Raw genomic sequence first — 20,355 nt, 5'->3', positions numbered from 1 at the left:
AGCTATTTCATTAAAAAAGTTTTAAAAGAGCAATCAATTGCTTTCTTCACCGTTAGATAACACACTTTTTTTTTTTTTTTTTTTTTTAATCTCCAAGCCTTTGGTAGCAGAACTCCCAGCTCCCTGGGCCTCCAGCCTAGAGCCTTGACCAAGATGTCTGGGAGGAGAGCAGTACCCTAAAAGGACAGACCCTGGGGTGGGTCTGAGGGAAGGAAGTATCTGGTGTGGGACCTGCTGAGGGTGCATGACGGTGGGACAACGGCCCAACTGGACAGCATCTAATCTGAAGGCATGTTTTTAGCCAAAGGCAGATACATATTTTGCTAAATAAATTATTCTTACTCGCTGACGGATCTGATAGAGATTTCTTGATAATATTTCTCGAATTTCATCCATTTCACCAGGTGTGAGCTTCCTTATTTTTTCTTCACGACCGTCACTGTGAGAGTTTAGAAAAAAATATTTTACTATTCAACATGTATCAAATTCATCAATTTTCTTTCTTAGAGATATAATATCATCATTTAAGAAGAAGAATCTTGGGACTTCCCTGGTGGCACAGTGGTTAAGAATCTGCCTGCCAATGCAGGGGACACGGGTTCGAGCCCTGGTCCAGGAAGATCCCATGTGCCGCGGAGAAACTAAGCCCATGCGCCACAACTACTGAGCCTGAGTTCCAGAGCTCACAAGCCACAACTACTGAGCCCACGCACCTAGAGCCTGTGCTCTGCAACAAGAGAAGCCACCGCAATGAGAAGCCCGCGCACCACAACGAAGAGTAGCCCCCGCTCGCTGCAACTAGAGAAAGCCCACGCGCAGCAACGAAGACCCAACGCAGCCAAAAATAAAATATTAATTAATTAATTAAAAAAAAAAGAAGAAGAATCTTAAAGAATAACACTTAGGAATTATTCAATATTTTTAAATAATTCAAAAATCTAAAACATTGATTTTAGTGTCAAAATCATTCATACAAGTTTAATCATGCACAAGTTTTTTCAGGGTCTATTCATGCAATTATTTAAGGAGGAAAGACCAGAGTAGCTTGCAATGCTATCACTTTATTATTTCTAATACTCCATAAATTAATATAGGATTTTTTTTTCAACCAAAACTTTAGCTGCATTTTGCTATTATGGCCTATTCTTTTAAATACCTCATTAGAAACATTTACAAAGACACCATTTATAATATGTATGTACATACAATTGATCCTCATTATTCAGGGATTCCGTATTTGCAAGCTCAACTACTTGCTAAAATTTATAAACACATTATCAGTACTCATCGCACTGTCCCAGTCATTCACAGACATGTGCAAAGTGGAGAGAAACTTGAGTTGTTGGGCATGCACGTTCCCCAATGAGGCCAAACTCATCTGCCTCCTTGTCTCAGCTCTCAAACTGTAAAAAAAAATGTCCTTTTCACAGCCTATTTAGTGCCATGTTTTTCACATTTTTGTGCTTATTATTGGTGATCTTGCTGTTCTAAATGGTCCCCAAGTATAGCTCTGAAGTGCTGTCTAGTGTTCCTAAGCACAAGAAGTTCCTAAGTCTTAATTCTACTTTTTCTGAAGGATATTTTAGCAGGATATGGAGCTCTAGGTTCAGTTACATTTTTTCAGAATTTCTGAAGCTACCAATGGTGTCCACTGGTTTTGCTGAAAAATCAGTTGCCAGGTTTCTTTTCTCTTTGAAGAAAATAAGTCTCTTTTTCCCTCTGAGTATGTTTAAGATTTTCTCTTTGTATTTTTGACTTTTAGTGGTGTTACTAGCATGTATCTCATTTGGTTCTCTCCTCATCTAATCTGCTTGGGGTTGTCACAGTTCATATCCTTTATCTATTTGGGGAATTTCTCAGTCATTATCTCTTAAAATATTGCTTCTACCAATTTCTCTCTCATCTCCTTCTGGAACTTTTCACTATATATATATGAAAGTATCCCATATATTTCTCACTTTCTTTTTCATCTTTTTTTCACTCTGTTCTTCATTCTGGTTATTTCCTTCTGTCCTATCTTCCAATTAATCACTTCTCTCTTCAGCTATGTCTAATCTGTTTTTATACCTATCAATTGAGATCCTAAATTTAGTTACTTTATTTTTAGCTCAAATATTCCACTTAGATATTTTTTGTTTATATAATCTCCATGAGGATGCCAAAATTGTCAATGCCATTTTCTTTCCTTAAACGTATTATTATTTCTATTTTAAAGTCACTGTCTGATAAATCAATTATCTGAATCCCCTTTGTGCCTATTATTACTCTATGTTTTGTTGATCTTTTTCTCAATGTTTTGAGTCACATTTCCTTGTCTACTCATATGCTTGGTTATTTTGGATTGAGTGCTAGACATTATATATTAAAAAAAATCATGGAGATAGTTTAACGCTCTTTACAATATTATTTCCTCCAGAGAAGATTTAAATTTACTTCTCTTGAGCAGCTGAGATAGAGGCAATCTCAGTCTCTGATGATTTAAACAATCATGAATTGAGATACTTCTAGGCTGGACTTCTTTCCTTTGAGGGTTAAGGTGTAGGGTTTTGAAGGAAAAATCTATAGCTGAGTACATACAAATGCTCCTCCTTCTTCGTAGGTTCTGAATTCCCATTTTATTCTCTAAGACCAATTAGTGTGTCAGAACCTCTGTTTTAGCTTTTTAGAGTCTCAGATACATTCTCTGTATTCCAGAGAGAAAACGGCAACAAATACCAGTTGTATCCTCTTGAACTTCCCTCTTTTTTGACTCTTGGCCAAGAAATTCCTCACTGTAAGGGTACTCTCCAGCTTTCAAGCAGATATTTAAAATATATTTTGGGCAAAACATATTTTGTCCTTTTTTCTCTAGTTTTCTCAGAAGGTAGTTGGTCTGGCCCTCAGTTCATTATTGCTAGAAATATGATTCCCTATTGCCTCCCTTTTTTGCTTCTACCTTCCTCTAAAGAAAACATTTCAGGAGAGGTGAAATGGCCAATATGGCAATCATTTACCCAACTATGTAGCTATCCATTAATTTTGTTACCTACTTTCCCTAACCCTAAACGTTTGCCTTTACTGGCTTCTACCACTGGTTTCAAAATGAACTGTGAACAGAGGTAAAAGTGAGATTTCCTTCTTCTATGACCACAAAGGCAATGGCTCCTTTTTGAGAAGCTGGACAGTTGAATTATTCCTTGCTGCAAGCACAAAAGGAACAGTGCATAAGAAAGATCGTAAATTGTAAAGCTAGAGTAAACTTTAGGATCAAGTCTAGCCCCATTTTCTACTTGAAGAAACTCAACATCAGGGAAACAGATGGACCAGCTTAAGGTCACACAGTGAGTTATTTGCAGAGCTGGGACTATAAATCAGTCATTCTGCTCAAGCACCACTATTTCCAATTCAGTATAGTGCCTTTATTTCTGAGCCATCCTGACCACTACCTTCTTTTTATTCTGGATTGTGTAAACTACCACAATTTTTATAGGGGACTATAGTCCTAGTAAAAATCACAGTTTATATGGTTGCGTGTGATTTGTAGCTTCCTCTCTCGTTTCAACCCTCCCATAGATAGCATTTGATTTAGGTGACATTTAGTTTAAATGAGCTTCAGGCTCATCAGTGAAAGAAGAAATCAGCGGAACCTGTAATCTGTTATTTTTGTGTAGAGGAGGAATGATGCTTACATGATAAACTCGTTTGCTAATTTGCTAACAGTATTTACTGTTCTGCTATGGATTTGCTGTAAGAGTCTGCTGTAAGACTTTAAGTCACTTTACATTCTGGGTCTTCATTTCCTCATTTTTAAAATTAGGGAGACAGACTAGGTCAATGCATCTCAATCCTGGATGCATATTAGAAACTTCCATAAGTTTATTATATACTTATAAATAAACCTATACCTGGGCCTCAACACCAGAGATCCTGATTTTATTGGTCTGGGCGGGGGGGGGGGGGGGGGGGAGGGGGGGGGGCGTGGCCAGGCATACGTGTTACTTAAATGCTCCTACAGTATCTCTAATGTACAGCCTGGGTTGAGAACCACTGCACGAGATGATCACTGATGTTCTTTCCAAGACTTAAACTATGACCCTGCAAATAATCCATGAGGAAATAGCTTTGTAGTTACATGCATATTTATAATTGCAAATTATAACACACCTTAAAATATTCCATTTCAAAATGTGTGCTAAAGAGGCTTTACTTTCAGAACACATTGAATTGCCCAAAGCAATTATCATAAAGGCATAATCATCCTAAATAAGACAAAGTACTTTCTGACTAGTCCACTCTGCAATAACACAACGTGGTGTGATGTGACGTGACAGGACATAACATAATGGACACATTTCCAGGCTTTCACGTTTTAACCAGGATCTTGTTCTGCTGTGAGGTCTTAAGGAATCATGTTAGGAAATAAGTCAAATTTGTTATTATTACTGGTTTCACAAAACTATAAAGACATACTTAGTAATACTAACTTTCATTTGCAAAACAGGACTTACTTCAGAGATGCAAAAGAAGGGACAGTACTTATCATTCCCGTCTCTGCCATCTCAATGGCATGTTTTATTTCAAGCTTTTTATATAAAGACACAATGCTTGACTTGGGTTGGTTCTCCCGAATCAAAAGCCTCCGCAGGTACTTGTCATCAAATTTCTTAAACCTAGAAATAAAGAAAATCAAAGCTTCGATTAATTAACATGCCACGGATTAAGAAGAAAAAGCTGGTTTTACCAATAAAATCATTTCCACTACTCCCAGGGAAGAAAATTAGTAGCAGTGTTTAGTTAGTCTGATCATTATATTTATTTTTATATGTGCAGACCTGAATATATATGTATATGTAGAGCACATACTAGTATATTTCTGTATATAGCCACAACATACATATATCTAATATTCACTAATTATAGATTAAAATGCAGATATTTCTACATTTCCTATGTCTCTGCGTCCCCCTTCAGCAAAATTATTCAAAAATGTTGTTAATACTCCCTTTCTCCAATTGCTCTCCTCTGATTCTCTCTTGAACATTCACAGGTCAGGCTTTTGCCTCTAACTGCCCATTGAAGCTACTCATATGAGGTCATCAGTGACGCCCACGAAATAAATCCAGTGGTCAACTCCTAGTCCTCACCTTTCCTGACCTCTCCTGCTTAAAACAGTGTCTTCCAGGACACCACACTCCCCTGGGTTCCCTCCTACCACCTTCTCAGCCTCTTGCGTTGCTTCTTTTCCTTCTTTCTGTCCTCTTATGTGGGAGTGGGTTCAGGCCTGGTCCCCTTCTCCACCTCCACTCACTCTCCTGTCTTGTCCAGCCTCGTGGATTTCAATAGCATCTCTATACCCAAAACTCCCAAATTTGTGTCTGCAGCTCCAACCTCTCTCCCGAACCCCAGAAATGAGTGTCCAGCTCCCTGCTCAACATCTCCGCTTGGGCATCTCATAGGCATCTCAAACCTGGCGTGCTCAAAAGGATCTTCTCCCAAGTCCTCCCCATCTCAGTTAGTGACAACTCCACCAGGTAAAAAACCCTGCTGTCATCTTTGATTCTCCTCCTTCTCCCATATTCCATGTTATGGCCTGAACTGTGTCCCGTTAAAAAATCATACGTTACAGTCCTAGTGCCCAGGACCTCAGAATGTGACTGTATTTAGATTAAGTTAAAATGAGGTCATTAGTGGGCCCGAATCTAATATGACTGGTGTGTGTATTATAAGAGGAAATTCGAACACAGACACGCACAGAGGGAAGACCATGTGAAGAAGCAGTAAAAAGAAGGACACTACAAGCCAAGGAAGGAGACCTGGAGCAGACCCTTCCCTCACAGCCTTAGAAGGAACCAAATCTACTGACACTTTGCTCTTGGACGTCTAGCCCACAGAACTATGAGAAAATAAATTTCTGTTTAAACCACCACCGTGTGGTACTTTGTTATAAGCAGCTCTAGCAAAGTAATACTCCACATCCATTCTATCAACAATTTCTGTTGGTTCCACCATTAAAATACACACAAAAATCGAACCATTTCTCACCATTTCTCCTGCCATCACCCTGGTCCCAGCATTATCATCTCTCAATGGGTTCCTGCAACAGGGACCCAATTGGTCTCCCTGCTTCCACCACTGTGTTCCTATGGTCTACTCTCGACACAAGCCAGAGTGATCCTGTTAAAATGTAAGTCAAACCACACAACTCCTCACTTCAGTAAAAGTACAATGACCTGGAGGCCCTGCACCATTTGGACCTGCCCCTCTCAGTGCTGTGCTGCTCTAACTCAGGTCCAGCCTCTCTGAGGTCGTTCCTGTCCTGGAAATGTGCCAGCTCTGCTACCACCTCCAGGCCCCTATACTTACTATTCCTTCTACTAGCAACACTCTTCCCTGCACACTTGCAGGGCTCGTTCACAGACCTTCTTTAAGCCGTTCCTTGAAAGTCGTTTTCTCAAAAGAGCCTTTCCTATCCATCCCATTAGAATTCCCAGAACTCCCTATTCTACTTCCCAGACATATTTTTCTCCATAGCAGTCATCACTTTCTAACAGGCTATATAATGTACTTATATATTTTATTTTCTGTCTCCTAGCACTAAAGTGATCCATATGGGCAGTTTTTTGTTTTGTTTGTTTTCCTGTCTCACCAGTGCCTAGAAGGGTGCCAGGTGCACCGTAAGCACGTAGGCAGACTGGATCATCTGGTCCCAATTCCTCCCTGGATCCACACCCTGTAACACATCAAGTTACTTGGCAATGTCCTTCCACCATGGCCGAGGTTCCCTGCTCTGTCCAGCTTCCTGCCACTGAGCTCAATAATGTCACCTGCTTTGGTCAATGGGCTATTAGCAGACACAATGATGAGAGCAGAGGCTATTAATGGGCTTGTTCATTGAAGCTCACTTCTTGTGCTGCCACATCGCCATGAGAAGGATGTGTACGTAGAGTGACTCAGCCCCAGGACAAAGGTGGATGTCGCATGAAGCAGAGTTAAGTCACCCCACCTACACCAGAAAAGGCCAGCCGGGGTCAGCTGATGACTGGCCAACCCTCTGAAGCAGGAGCAAGACCAGGCCAGATCAGCCAAGCCCAGCCCAGATCAGCTGACTCTCGGCCTCCTGATTCAAGCACTTTAATAACAAGTGACTGTTCCTTTGAGCAGCTGAGTATTGGGTTGGTTTGTTATGTAACGGTTATGCCAATATTCAAGTGAATCAGCATGCAGTATTTGTTGAGAAAAAAATTAATGTGTCACAGTGATCCCCATAAGCCCAAAGAGGTTAATAGGCACACCTGTGCTATGAAAGGAAGCAAAGTTAACCCACATTCTTGGTGCTAGCCCTTTGTTCCAAATACTGGAGGGCTAGGAATAATTACAGATTCATCCTGAAAGGGCTTTGCTATTGACTGGCCAGTGCACGAAACACTGGGTCTACTTTTTTCTAAGTTTATTTTGAATTTCATGTGAAGCTCATTGAACCAGGACACCTGCCAACAACACAACATCTTTTTAAACTTTTAGTAGTAGTAGTAGTAGTAGTAGTAGTAGTATTGTTTTAGCTTTTCACTAGAGATCCACAAAAGAATAAACATTAAAGACAATGACATCTGATCTATGTAGTGTAGGAATTGTGCACTTTCTTTCTTTTTTTTTTTTTTAATTTATTTTATTTATTTATTTATTTTTGGCTGCCTTGGGTCGTTGTTGCCGTGCACAGGCTTTTCTCTAGTTGCGGCGAGCGGGGGCTACTCTTCATTGCAGTGCGTGGGCTTCTCATTGCGGTGGCTTCTCTTGTTGCGGAGCCCAGGCTCTAGGTGCACAGGCTTCAGTAGTTGTGGCTTGCGGGCTCTAGAGCGCAGGCTCAGTAGTTGTGGCGCACGGGCTTAGTTGCTCCGCGGCAGGTGGGATCTTTCCAGACCGGGGCTTGAATCCATGTCCGCTGCCTTGGCAGGCAGATTCTTAACCACTGCACCACCAGGGAAGCCCAGTACACTTTCCTTCTTCTTTTTTTTTTTTTTTAAATTAATTAATTTATTTATTTATTTTGGCTGTGTTGGGTCTTCGTTTCTGTGCGAGGGCTTTCTCTAGTTGCGGCGAGCGGGGGCCACTCTTCATCGCGGTGCACAGGCCTCTCACCGTCGCGGCCTCTCTTGTTGGGGAGCACAGGCTCCAGACGCGCAGGCTCAGTAGTTGTGGCTCACGGGCCCAGTTGCTCCGCGGCATGTGGGATCCTCCCAGACCAGGGCTCGAACCCGTGTCCCCTGCATTGGCAGGCAGATTCTCAACCACTGCGCCACCAGGGAAGCCCCACTTTCCTTCTTTGCTTCATTTCCATACCTTTCATGTGCCAAGCTACACATAGATGGCTTCTTTCATTATCATTAGACAACTTTTGCCAAATGTGAGAAACTTCCCTACTGCATGACCCTTTCATTTTGTTCTCAAAGGATCAAATGACTCAAGAATTCTCTGGCAGAACCATTAAAAATCCACAGTGAAAGGACTTCAGAGGAAAGGGAAAGATACCCAACACACCTAAAACAATCACTTGTTTTTTATGCCATTTTTAGTAACATCAACAGTTATGTACAGACCAGAAATGAGATAGGAGAACCGATTTTAAAAATGGCCTGTGCCAGCACCAAATCCCTCCATAGTAACTTCTCTTCTCTACTTGCAACGTACAGTGTGATTGACAATCCAGGAAATTATTTGAAATTTACCTGGAAAACTTCATGCATGGAAATATGTAAGGGTCCATAAAATTATTGAATAAAGTACGTACACTGCAGAGAAAAATGTTAGGCATGTAACAATATTACCTTTCAGACATTTAGTATTGGGTTGGCCAAAAGGTTCGTTCGGGTATTTCCATATGGAAAAACACAAACTTTTTGGCCAACCCAATATTTATAGTCCAATTAGCCTGGTGCCTGTAGGTGTCTGCCTGGAACAGACTTACATATAAAGTGTCTCTGCCCGGAACACACGATGGAGCCGGACTTTCTCTGACATTCAGTCCTTCACCTGAGTCCCAGACCAAACCACACGATCACAGCGTTCACCTCTTCCATCACCTACCACTGCCCCAGGGCCTGGGGACCTGATTCTTACACCACGTCTCGGTTTCCCCCTGTAGAGGTAGAAGGAGTGGGATAAATTCTTAGTCCAATCTTCCCTCAAGAAAAGAACAAACTGTTCTGGGTTACCACGCTCACTTACCACTTCAGGAAAGGATTGACAGGATGCGAGAGAAAGAAAAGTGGTTGGGTTGAAAGGGAGACGGAAGATGGATAAAGGCTTGGCTGTGAAAACAACGGAGAACAAGAGGCAGAAAAGCCTGTATCACAGGCTTGGCAGAGACAAGGAAGGTCCCAGGGACGTAAAACAGGGTAACATTGAAAGTTACGAGGCAGACAGCTAGGGATCTCTGCTCCACCTCCTGCCTCCCAAAAAGTGCATACTGCCCAAGATAAATGGCCTTTTGTTTCACACTTTCACAATGGAGATTTTAGTTTGCTTTATTTTATTACTATGTGCCCCCATCTGGCTAACTGGGTACTCTGTCCATACAAACAAAATATTTTTCCTTTAGTTATGAAGTCAGGCTGGATCCAAGGGGCCTTTCTACATTAGTAAACAATGTGGTCAGGCTTGTAAAGGTTGTGCCAGCACTTATGGTCTCTGCAACTCATTACTTACCAATGTCTCACACACACACCACACACACACACACACATACACACACCTGTTTGCTGTGTGACTGTTTTGTTGCCTTTATTATATTGCAAAATTTTAAAGACCCAAGTCTATGGCTTGTACTTTTCATGTACTCCAGTATCATATCAGAACATGTGAGCAAACAGTAAGCACTCAAAAATGCACTTATGTTCAATTACATAAATTGGTAGGTTGGTCAACTTCAGGTAAATCAGCAGTGGGGAAAATCTGTTAGCAAGTTAGAAAAGAAAAAACAAGAGGGTGATAAGGATCTACCAAGTACAGTTTGGAGCCTGTCCACGTCTCTTCAGGGACCAGCTGAAATGCACGCCTTCAAAAGGCTTTCCCAGCCAGTGATGTGTCGGTGAATGTTAACAAATTACTTTCTGAGAAAAAAAGAGGCCCTGATTTGTAGCATCTGTCGGTCCCCTGGCACACTCTCACCATGGCTGATTCAAGTCACCAATGTAGATGGCATTGAACTTAGATCAGGGAGGAGATACACACAGTCAGCTCCCACCAGCCCATGCGAGCTGGCTCCTCCTGCACCCCACTGGCCCTAACCCTGCTGTCGGAATCAACCTTACTTCTTGATCCCGTAAGTCTGTTTTTCAGAATATATTAAAGTGTGCACCTAATTCTGCCTGGCCAGTCTAGCTCTTGTATTTCAACTATGAGATCCTTGAAGAGAGGCACTGAATCTTAATTATCATACATATATACATATATGTAAATAGAGAGAGAGAGAGATACACATCTAAGTAACTGCACATAATCTTCCAGAGAAGTGTAGCTTTAAAAATATTTGTTATTTTGGCAAGTCTATGTATCTCCTCAGGTGCTCTGGAGTTCTGCATTTGACAAAGCCCCTCAACATGTATGGGAGAACAAATAGTAATGGAGCCCCCAGTTTTTAACCAAACAGACTGCATTCCTCGGCCGCCCATATAATTAGTCTGGGTCATACAAGGCCAGGCCATGCGATTCAACTGGAAGAATTGTGTGGAATTTCTGATAACTTGGGTTAGGAGGAAGCTAGTACATATCCTCTGTCTCTTCATTGACTTTGTTCCTGGAATGTGTACACGATGGCTAATGCTGCAGCAGCCATTTTGGTCTAAGAGGCAACCTTGAAAATGGAGGTTCTTGGTGGAATCAACTAGATGGAAGGGTTCCGGAACCCTGAGGAATCTGTGGAGTGTAGCTCATCTATTAAAGGTACATTGCCTACGTGATATTTACATAAGAGAGAAATATACTTCTATCTTGTTAAACCTACTATTGTTCCAGGTCTCTATTACAGCTGAACTTTACCTTAAAGGACATACTATGGCACAACAGGAAAGATTTGAAACTCTGAAAAATAATACAAGTCAATATGCCCTGCTTCCTATGGAGCCTTCCTTGCTCCCTGTACTGTCCCAGGCGTTTACAAATTGGTTGAACGATGTTTTTATTTTTTCCACCACCTCAAGGCCATACCATTTTTCTTTTTAATATACAGACCATGCCTTGCACAGAGTAAATGTTCAATAAATATTTGTTGAATTGATTTTCCTGTTCAAAAAAAAAAAAATGTCCTGCTTCCAGACAGATTCAGAGCCACGTCATAACATAATGGCAAAAGGCCTTCTTACTTGTCTCTCCAAAAGTTGTGACCCCAGTGTCCACAAACATCTTCAATCCCGGTCTTCACGTGATCAAAAAACTAAAACAGAAAAAGCAGGCTGATTAATTTTACCTCAAATCAGTCATTTCCATTTCTATTTATAAAAATTAGGAATTTCTATTTACAGAAACTCTAATTCTTATTTCTACTTATATTTGTAAACATTTCATCTGTAGAAATTCTAATTATAGAAATTTCTCTTAATATCAAGCTTAAACTTCAAAGACCCTGACAGTTTTTGCTTTTTGTTTATTTGAATAAAAAATAAAACAACAATTCATCTTCAAACAAATTGATGCTTGTCATATCAATCTTAGGCAATTCGTAGATTATTTTTCTCATCATGTATATGTATGGCTGAGTCGCCTTGCTGTGCGCCTGAAACTATCACAACGTTGTTAATCGGATATACTACAATATAAAATAGAAAGTTAAAAAACAATAAAACAGCCTGTTCATAATTTTGGAAAATATGAAATATGGTAATAATTTTCCAGTAGAAACATTTCAGGTTGAAGGAAGTGATACTCCTGTACTCCTGAAGAAGTGTAGCCTCCGTGGGGCTGTGTTCATTCTACCCCCAATTCACGCCCTTCTGGGTCCACCCCCTACCCTACCCCCCTCACCCTCTGCCAGTTACCTCTTCAGGAAATGAGCGCCATGGTGTCAAGCAGTCTGACTTATTCCAATAATTTTCCCTCTGACCATTTAAATTGTTACACTATGGATACATTCACACCTACCCGGCAATGGATTTCCTCACTGACAGCTTGCTGTTTCTTATTGGACCTCTTAACATCAAGGAACTCCACCAGCGGTCGGATAGTTATTCCCTGCACAGAAGAACAAGGGGGGGGGGAGGGGAAACTTCTTGTCAAATTCAAGAATAACTTTTATTCTCCTGAACTTTGATAACTGACAGAAGATACCCTGCCCCCAAGATTTAACACAGCATATGTAACATTTTGTTACTTTTCTTCTTCCTGTCTAACAGCTGGCCTATTTTCAGAGGGCCATGTCCCCAAACCTGCTACTAGAAGCAAAACAGTGGACAGAATGCAAGGAATTTAAAACATAATTCTATGTAATTCTAAGAAATAGAAAAAGAAAGTAATTCTAAAAAATAATAAAGTATTATCCAGTTCAGAGGAATCACCTACTTGTATTATTCATAGAAAACATCTCAATGATTCATTCATTAATCTATTAAACAATTTTAATTGAGCTTTTATGGCGTACATGTCGGCGGCTCGGGCATTTGGGACACAGGGATGGCTAGTTAAGGACCTCAGCTCAAGGACTTCGTAGTCTCATGAGGAGAAGGATATGCACAAAACCAGTTACAAAGTAGGCACAGGAGGAAGGAGAGAGATACACAGGGAATGGGTCAAGGAAGGCTCTGCAGAAAGGGAACCCTGGATCAGAGTCTTACAAGATGTTGGAAGCAGAACCTAGCAGAGACCTAACAGGAGCACAGGACCAGCCGTGAGAAAGGACCCAGTGTGGGTTTGGGCATGTTCACAGGGCACTTGGGAAACGGAGAGAAACATAAGCTATTTAGTAAACCAGGAAGAGAAAAAAATCCTTAATATAATAAAAAATATCTGCCAGAAATCTCTAGTGAACATCTGACTTAATAATGAAACATTAAAAGCATTTCCATTAGAAGTAGGAACAACACAAGGACACTCCCAACCTGCTGTGCCACAATGCTTGACCTGGTCAATGAAATAGGAAGAGACAGAGGGGAAAGCATAGATACTGAAAATAGAGTGACAAGGTTTTTGTTGCTCAAGGATGACCTAGTTTTTGTCCTAAAAAATCTACAACAATCTTTTTTCATTTAAAAATAACAAGAGGGCTTCCCTGGTGGCGCAGTGGTTGAGAGTCTGCCTGCCGATGCAGGGGACACGGGTTCGAGCCCTGGTCTGGGAGGATCCCACATGCCGCGGAGCAACTGGGCCCGTGAGCCACAACTACTGAGCCTGCGCGTCTGGAGCCTGTGCTCCGCAACAAGAGAGGCCGCGACGGTGAGAGGCCCGCGCACCGCGATGAAGAGCGGCCCCCGCTCGCCGCAACTGGAGAAAGCCTGCGCGCAGAAACGAAGACCCAACACAGCCAAAAATAAATAAATAAATAAATTTTAAAAATAACAAGAAAATTTAGTAAAGTGACTAAACATAAAAAGAACATACACAAATCCATCCCATATACTAATTAAAAAAAAAAAACCAGAATAAACACCTACAAAATAGCAATGAAACATACATGTATAGTGAGAGAGAGAACGGGAGAGAATATATTTAATACTATATTATATATTATACTATATGGATACTAAATATATATATACACACACATACTTTTATACTCTCTACAGAAGTAAATAATACAGTATATAATCCTATCATGAAATGCAAAAAAAGCCTTCACAAAGAGAACTGTAAAATGTAATGAAAGGATATTAAAAAGATTTGAGTTTGAAAAAGACACACACAGTTCCTAGATGGGATTAGTTAACAATATTATGATGGCAGTTTTATCTCAATGTACGTGCCAATACAATTTCGATAACATATTCCAAAGGATTTTTAAGAAACGTGAATATTTAGAAGTTGAGAAAATGTTCAAAATTAATCTGGAAGAGTAAATGGAACCAGAAAAATTTAGAGAAAGGAGAACGATGGGGAACTAACAGCTCCCAAAACAAACTATCGCTATTATGTTTAAAATTATGTGACACGGGCACTAAAATAGGCCAAGGGAGGAGGGGGTGACAATGCGGGGTCCAGGAAGATCCCCAAGTTTCTTGCCTGGTTGGTCGACGGCTGCCACCACTCGGCATGAAGAATTCACGACCAGGAGGGATTACTGGATGTACGGGGAGGGGTGGATATGCTGAGAGACGCTCCCTGACACGACTGATTCCTCGCTCACCTCTCTGCATGTCTTCTTTAAGAATGTTTCTGATAATATAAACTGTGACACACACACATTTTGTAAAGGAGGTCATTAATTTTGTTCCATCAGTCCAGCTTTGGGCATTTTTCAGCTTCACTTTCACTTTCTAAAACATGAATGATTTTGAGCAAGTTTGGCATGAGGCACCTTGTGTTCTAACTTGTAGGTCAGTCTGCCACTCTGAAATAACATAGGAGGTAACAGCCGTTTTCCAATCAACACATATTCTGTAATTTTTAACTTATGTAAATGAAAATAGGTGTCAACATGTGGTTTACAGTGATGGGTGATTTCACTGAGTTTCAGATTCCATGAAGCCTCTAGGTTAATAATAGCTCCAGGAAAAAAAAAAAAAATCAACAAAGTCAGTGCTATTTATAAAATGACACAATGTGTTCTGAGGATACTAAGTGTTGTTTCACATGCTCTTCTCTACCAGGTATTCATTCAGTTAATAATAAGTGAGCGCCTTATATTTGTAAATATAGGACATAAAGGTAAAGATGGGACACGGGGCCTGCCCCAGTCACTAGGCTGATTTCTTCCACTAGACAGATAACCTAGAACAAATAAAACAAAACTGATCTACTACAGGAAGCAAGTGTGGCCCAGAGCCCAGGTCAAGTCGAGTTTCTAAAACTACAACATAATTAAGTTTATAACTAATAAAAGTATGGATGAGATGCAATGGCACATCTCATTTAAAAATACATATTTGTACAGATGAACCTATTTGCGGGGCAGGAATAGAGACACAGACATAGAGAAGGGACGTGTGGACACGGTGGGGGGGAAGGAGGGGCGGGATGAATTGGGATATTAGGATTGACATATATACACTACCATGTGTAAAATAGCTAGCTAGTGGCAACCTGCTGTACCCACCAGGAGCTCAGCTCAGCTCGGTGCTCTGTGATGACCTAGATGGGTGGGATGAGGGGGGAGGTCCAAGAGGGAGGGGATATATGTATACACATAGCTGTTTCACTTCATCGTACAGCAGAAACTAACACAACACTGTAAAGCCACTATACCCTGATAAAAAAAATAAATTAATTACATTAAATTAAACCCCAAAAAGAAATATTTGTTTAAACAGTTCCTTTTTAATAGTCCCCATTCTCTCTTAGAATTATTTGCAGTTGTCATGCTGTGCTCAAATGGAATTATTTGATAGGTTCTGCCTTACTTTCTCTCCCTCCCTTTGTTCATTCCTTCCTCAATCCATCTATTTTGGAGGGAGAGTACATGGCATCCGAATGTCATATTAAGTTCCCCAAGCTGGATGTTATATTCTAAGAGCCTGGGTCTCTGGTTGGGGGACACAGGAAAAAAAAAAAAAAAAAGGAATACCTTTGAAAATGCACCTTATTTTACCACATTGCAAAATTCCTCATTTTGGTCACCCAGGGAGCAGCCTGACAAGGCTTAGAAAAACAGCTTGTTACCATCCATGTGGGTTAAAAAATAAAGAAACCCCTTAGTTTTGCACCAAACCACTGAAAAACATATTTGCAAAGCACAAGTTAAATTTTCACCCATTCATTTGGCTTTAGCGCAATAAACACAACACCCCAGAGTCAGGCCTGGCAGAGGGGAGAACCGTTACACAGCAGCCCGGGAAGAATGACAGCGAGGTAAGCTTTCTTTTCTCCCTCCGCCATCTCTGCTTTCTGCCCACCCTCACCCTTCTGCTCCCAGTAAAGTGAGAAAGAAAACGGCACTGCTGCCCGATTAAAGAAGGAGCATCTTTGGGTCTGTTCTTTTGGAAGAAAATGATTTCTTTCATTTTTGTTTTTTTGCAATTAAATTTTGCAAAAAACAAAGGGGAGGGGAGAGGGCAGGGGGGTGGGGAACGCCTTTCTGTTTCTTTGCTGATTTAACAGGCAATTTCCAGAGAGAAGAAACTGTTTGAAGAAACTGTTTTCATTCATTAAAAAATATTACTGTCATTGCTATGCTATCCTATATAAGGCTTTTTCACATTCCAAACTTGACCACAGAGATCATAAATCTGGTTGTGCACACAGTGTTTATTTTAGAATGGGGTAAATGGGATGAGAACCATAAAAGTATTCAAGGAAGAGCTTGTCACCTTGCAAGTAGGGTGCCATGCAGACACATCAGTTTCGGACAATGACTTAACAGCAGATTACAGCACTAATCTATGATGGAGGCAAAAAGAGGCTCCGCCCTTGGAATTCCAGTCAACCTGGCTCCCTGATGGACTTCTCCTTAACTACTCAATGAATTTCCAGAATTGTGAGGCTCTGCCCTATAATTATAGGGACTAACTGAATAATAATAATTGGGCTCTGAAATACATTGAAAGGAATTAAGTTTTTCTTTCTGCTATTATTTTACTTAATGTTATAATGCAAACAGAGCAAATCATCAGGTTAAAACCTTGCATCAGGTATTGCGTTTACATACATATTTCCTCTCTACTGCCTGGGAGGGAGGTACCATGGTTCAGATCTTACAGCAAAGCAAACTGAGGCTCATAGATCCTATTAAGAGCTGGGTCAGAACACTAACCCAGAACAGCCTACTCCAATGTCTGTGCTTTCTACTGCTGGATTCTACCCTGCCTCAATCTTGAATATCATTTTAAAACAAGAGAGATAGCTTATATTTTCTATATCATTACCAATCTTATTTATATGACAATGAACATACACGTCCAAGGAATCAGAATCGTTTACTCACTCACTATTCTCCAAGCAAGACTGTTTTCCGGGAAGATGTTAATGGCTTCATCAAGAGGCTACTTTCTCTAATTATCAACGTGATTCAAGGAACGTTAAAATTCTCATTATAAATCTTAGTATCAAATAATAAGCCACGCGTCACAGGAAATTCTGCTTTAGAAGATGGTGCTAACTCAAGAGTATCAGGATGGAAGTATTAAAATATTTCCTACAAGAAATATTAAAATAAGAGAGAAAGGCATTTTAATGTTTAATGATAGGTCCATCAACATAAAAGTTGTCATTTGGAGAAGAATGCATCGCTATTGATCAGAAGGCAAAATTGTATGCATGGATGATAATTAGTTATTTCTACTATGTTTGGAACCCACTAAGTCTCTCCTCCCAGGCTCCTTTCCCTGAGTCCCCTAATAATGGATGTATTCTGGAAAAAAGAACCTTTCTGAAGGCAGCGTGTGTGTATTTGTGTGTTTGTGCATGTGTGTGTTCATCGTCTCCTAAAGACCAGTGGGGGATAGGAAATGGGAGGTCAGGTCAAGGACCCAAGTGACAGCCGTTAGTCTCCAGTCTTTGCACACAAAGGGGGGATAGGGCAGACAACAGCGAAGGGAAGGGAACAGGAGGTGTGGGACCACACAATTCCTCTTCCCATGGGCGTCACAGTGCGTGTCGCAGGGTCATCCTTAAACCTAATCAGGACAGAAGACTGTCCACGGGGCATGCTTGCAGATGCCGAATATTGACCCCCAAAAAATCTCCATCACTGAAGGGTTAACTTGATACGTTTACCATACCAAACAGAGCCAACACAACTATTTTGTTTGTTGCCACTACTCTTTTTAATTTGTCGCATTAAAAACTTTCTTGGGGCTTCCCTGGTGGCGCAGTGGTTGAGAATCTGCCTGCTAATGCAGGGGACACGGGTTCGAGCCCTGGTCTGGGAAGATCCCACATGCCGCGGAGCAACTAAGCCCGTGAGCCACAACTACTGAGCCTGCGCGTCTGGAGCCTGTGCTCCGCAACAAGAGAGGCCGCGATAGTGAGGCCCGCGCACCGCGATGAAGAGTGGGCCCCGCTCGCCACTACTAGAGAAAGCCCTCGCACAGAAACGAAGACCCAACACAGCCATAAAATAAATAAATAAATCAAGAAATACATAAATAAACTAGGTGTTAAAAAAAAAAAAGAGTGAAAAGAGCAATTTATTAAAAAAAAAAAAAACTTTCTTAATCAATGTTAACTGTAGATGTACACAGTGTTCATCCAAAGTGGGTGTGTAGTCTTCTAATATGGGGAATCAAAACTTCGCTTAGACCTTACGCCTGAGTTACGATTCCAAAACGCCAAGATACGAAGAGTGTAAAAATGACACCTTATATTAACCACCTGTACGCATACATTCAATGAACAACAGTATACATTTATTGTAATATTTTTCTTTTTCCTATGTGATGTTTGTTCTGAATGCAGAAGTGCAATGTTAGGTCTGTCGAATCTAATAACTAAACAGCCTGAGCTTGCATTTTGCGTGTCCTCTCTGGAATTACATCTTTTTATTCAGTCTTTTTTTTATCTCACTTTACAAGGCATAGACCCATGGGGTTGGGGGCACGGGGCTGGTTTTACACTATGGATATTTGTGTAGACATAACGGCTGATAGATTCATCTCCAAATGACCCGGTTCTTAGTTGCTCTAGACTGACATGCTTCTATTTTTGTATTTGATACTCAGATGTGACACCTTGATTTCTGAGAGCCTGGAGAAGAGTCCAGAGCATTGACTCAGGCTGGGCAGGGCTTTCTGTGGGGCGTAAGGACAGGGCAGCTGGCTTGGGAAGAGGCAGAGAGTGACTCCCAGGCCTGACTTGTCCCCCTCAAGCACTCTGCCCTAGGCTGCTCCTGAGACATTAAAGCACTCAAGGCAAAATGAATTCACTTCCTTTTTCAAATTCTTTCCCATTTGGGTTTTTACATAATATTGAGCAGAGTTTGAAAAACAATTTGTGTCATTAACGCGGGGCACTTGTTACACTATCCTCTTTACACTTAATGTATGTTTGAAAATTTTCCTTAATGAAGTTTCTAAAATGTCAAAAAAATAAAAAAGAAGAAGAACAGGCAAATGAGCAAGCACATTAGTGGTTGCCAGGGGTTGGGCGAAGGGAAGGGAGGAGAGTGACTGCCTAATGGGCATGGGATTTCCATTTGGGGTTACGAAAAAGTTCTGGAGCTAGATGGTCATGATGGTTGCTCAACATTGTAAATGTATTTAATGTCAATGAATTGTACCCTTTAAAACTGTTACAATGGTTAAGTTTTATGTTATGTGTATTTTACCACAATAAAAAAAACTGGGTTGAAAAAAATAAAGAATAGAGACATGTATATGCAGAACTGAATCACTTTACCGCACACCTGAAACTAACACAACATTGTTAATCAACTCTACTCCAATATAAAATGAAAAGTTAAACAAAATGGATTCCCTTCACAACGCTGCCTCAGACGTGTGAGACTAGCTAATCGGATGCTTGTTCCAAGGTTCCTGCAAACACACAGTGAAAAGATGAAGGCAGGGAATCTGCTTCTCCTCTCTACCCCTGGGGCGCCGTCTCCCTGCGTTGAGAAACTCAAACCAACCTGGGATGCTTGAACCAAACTAGTATGTGTCCCTCTAACTGGAACTATCCCTAACCGTAACCGGGTAATACTGTCTTCTCTCTCGGGGGTTTCAGCAGAGCGCCCCGCAGTTCTGAGCTTGCCTCTGGAGTCGGGGTCCCGGGCTCACCCCCAGCCTCCATCATTCACCAGCCTCTGCCCCTTCTCGCCATCTTGCGTGATCACTGCTCTGGGTCCCACACTGCCTTTCCCACTCGTACCCTTTCCTCTTAACAGCCTCTTCTCACAGCGGCCAGGGGCTCCTTTTACTAAGTAAGACGCATCACGCTTCTGCCCCAAACTTGGATGCTTCCGTTTCACCTGGAGAGGAGCCAACGTCCTGACACTGGCCCGACGGCCCCCGCTGGCCCCCGCCAGTCCCACGTGACCTAGGACTCCTCCGGACTCTCCCTCACCTCCTCTCTCCCGAACCACACTGCCCTCCAGCTGCCACGTGGGCCACGTACACACCACCTCCAGACCTTTGTCTTTAGTCCCATTTGCCTGGAATGTTCTTCGGCTCAGCTAGTCCTTTTACCCCCCTGCAAACCTTTACTCAAGTATGTTTTTCACCGTGGCCTTCCGTGACTCTTCCATCCAGAATTGTAACCATACTCCACCCTCACCAGGCCTGAGCCCTACAACTTCCTACTGTC

The 20,355-nt window shown here is 41.4% G+C and overlaps 1 protein-coding gene across 1 annotated transcript in view; it reads right to left on the bottom strand.

Annotated features, from left to right (window-relative positions):
- Positions 1-20,355, bottom strand: part of SLC9A2 (solute carrier family 9 member A2) — an 85,918-nt gene that overhangs the window by 5,103 nt on the left and 60,460 nt on the right. Inside the window, exons 6-9 of the mRNA XM_068564531.1 lie at positions 12,112-12,201; positions 11,337-11,407; positions 4,488-4,649; positions 343-439 (exon numbers count right to left, since the gene is read on the bottom strand). Of these exons, the coding sequence (XP_068420632.1) occupies positions 343-439; positions 4,488-4,649; positions 11,337-11,407; positions 12,112-12,201 (420 nt within the window). The remainder of the gene's footprint in view (positions 1-342; positions 440-4,487; positions 4,650-11,336; positions 11,408-12,111; positions 12,202-20,355) is intronic.

Source organism: Eschrichtius robustus, chromosome 15, assembly GCF_028021215.1.
Source record: "Eschrichtius robustus isolate mEscRob2 chromosome 15, mEscRob2.pri, whole genome shotgun sequence".
Taxonomy (NCBI): Eukaryota; Metazoa; Chordata; class Mammalia; order Artiodactyla; family Eschrichtiidae; genus Eschrichtius; species Eschrichtius robustus.
Note: the sequence above shows the minus strand (reverse complement) of the source record. Positions and strands in the feature narration are given on the sequence as shown.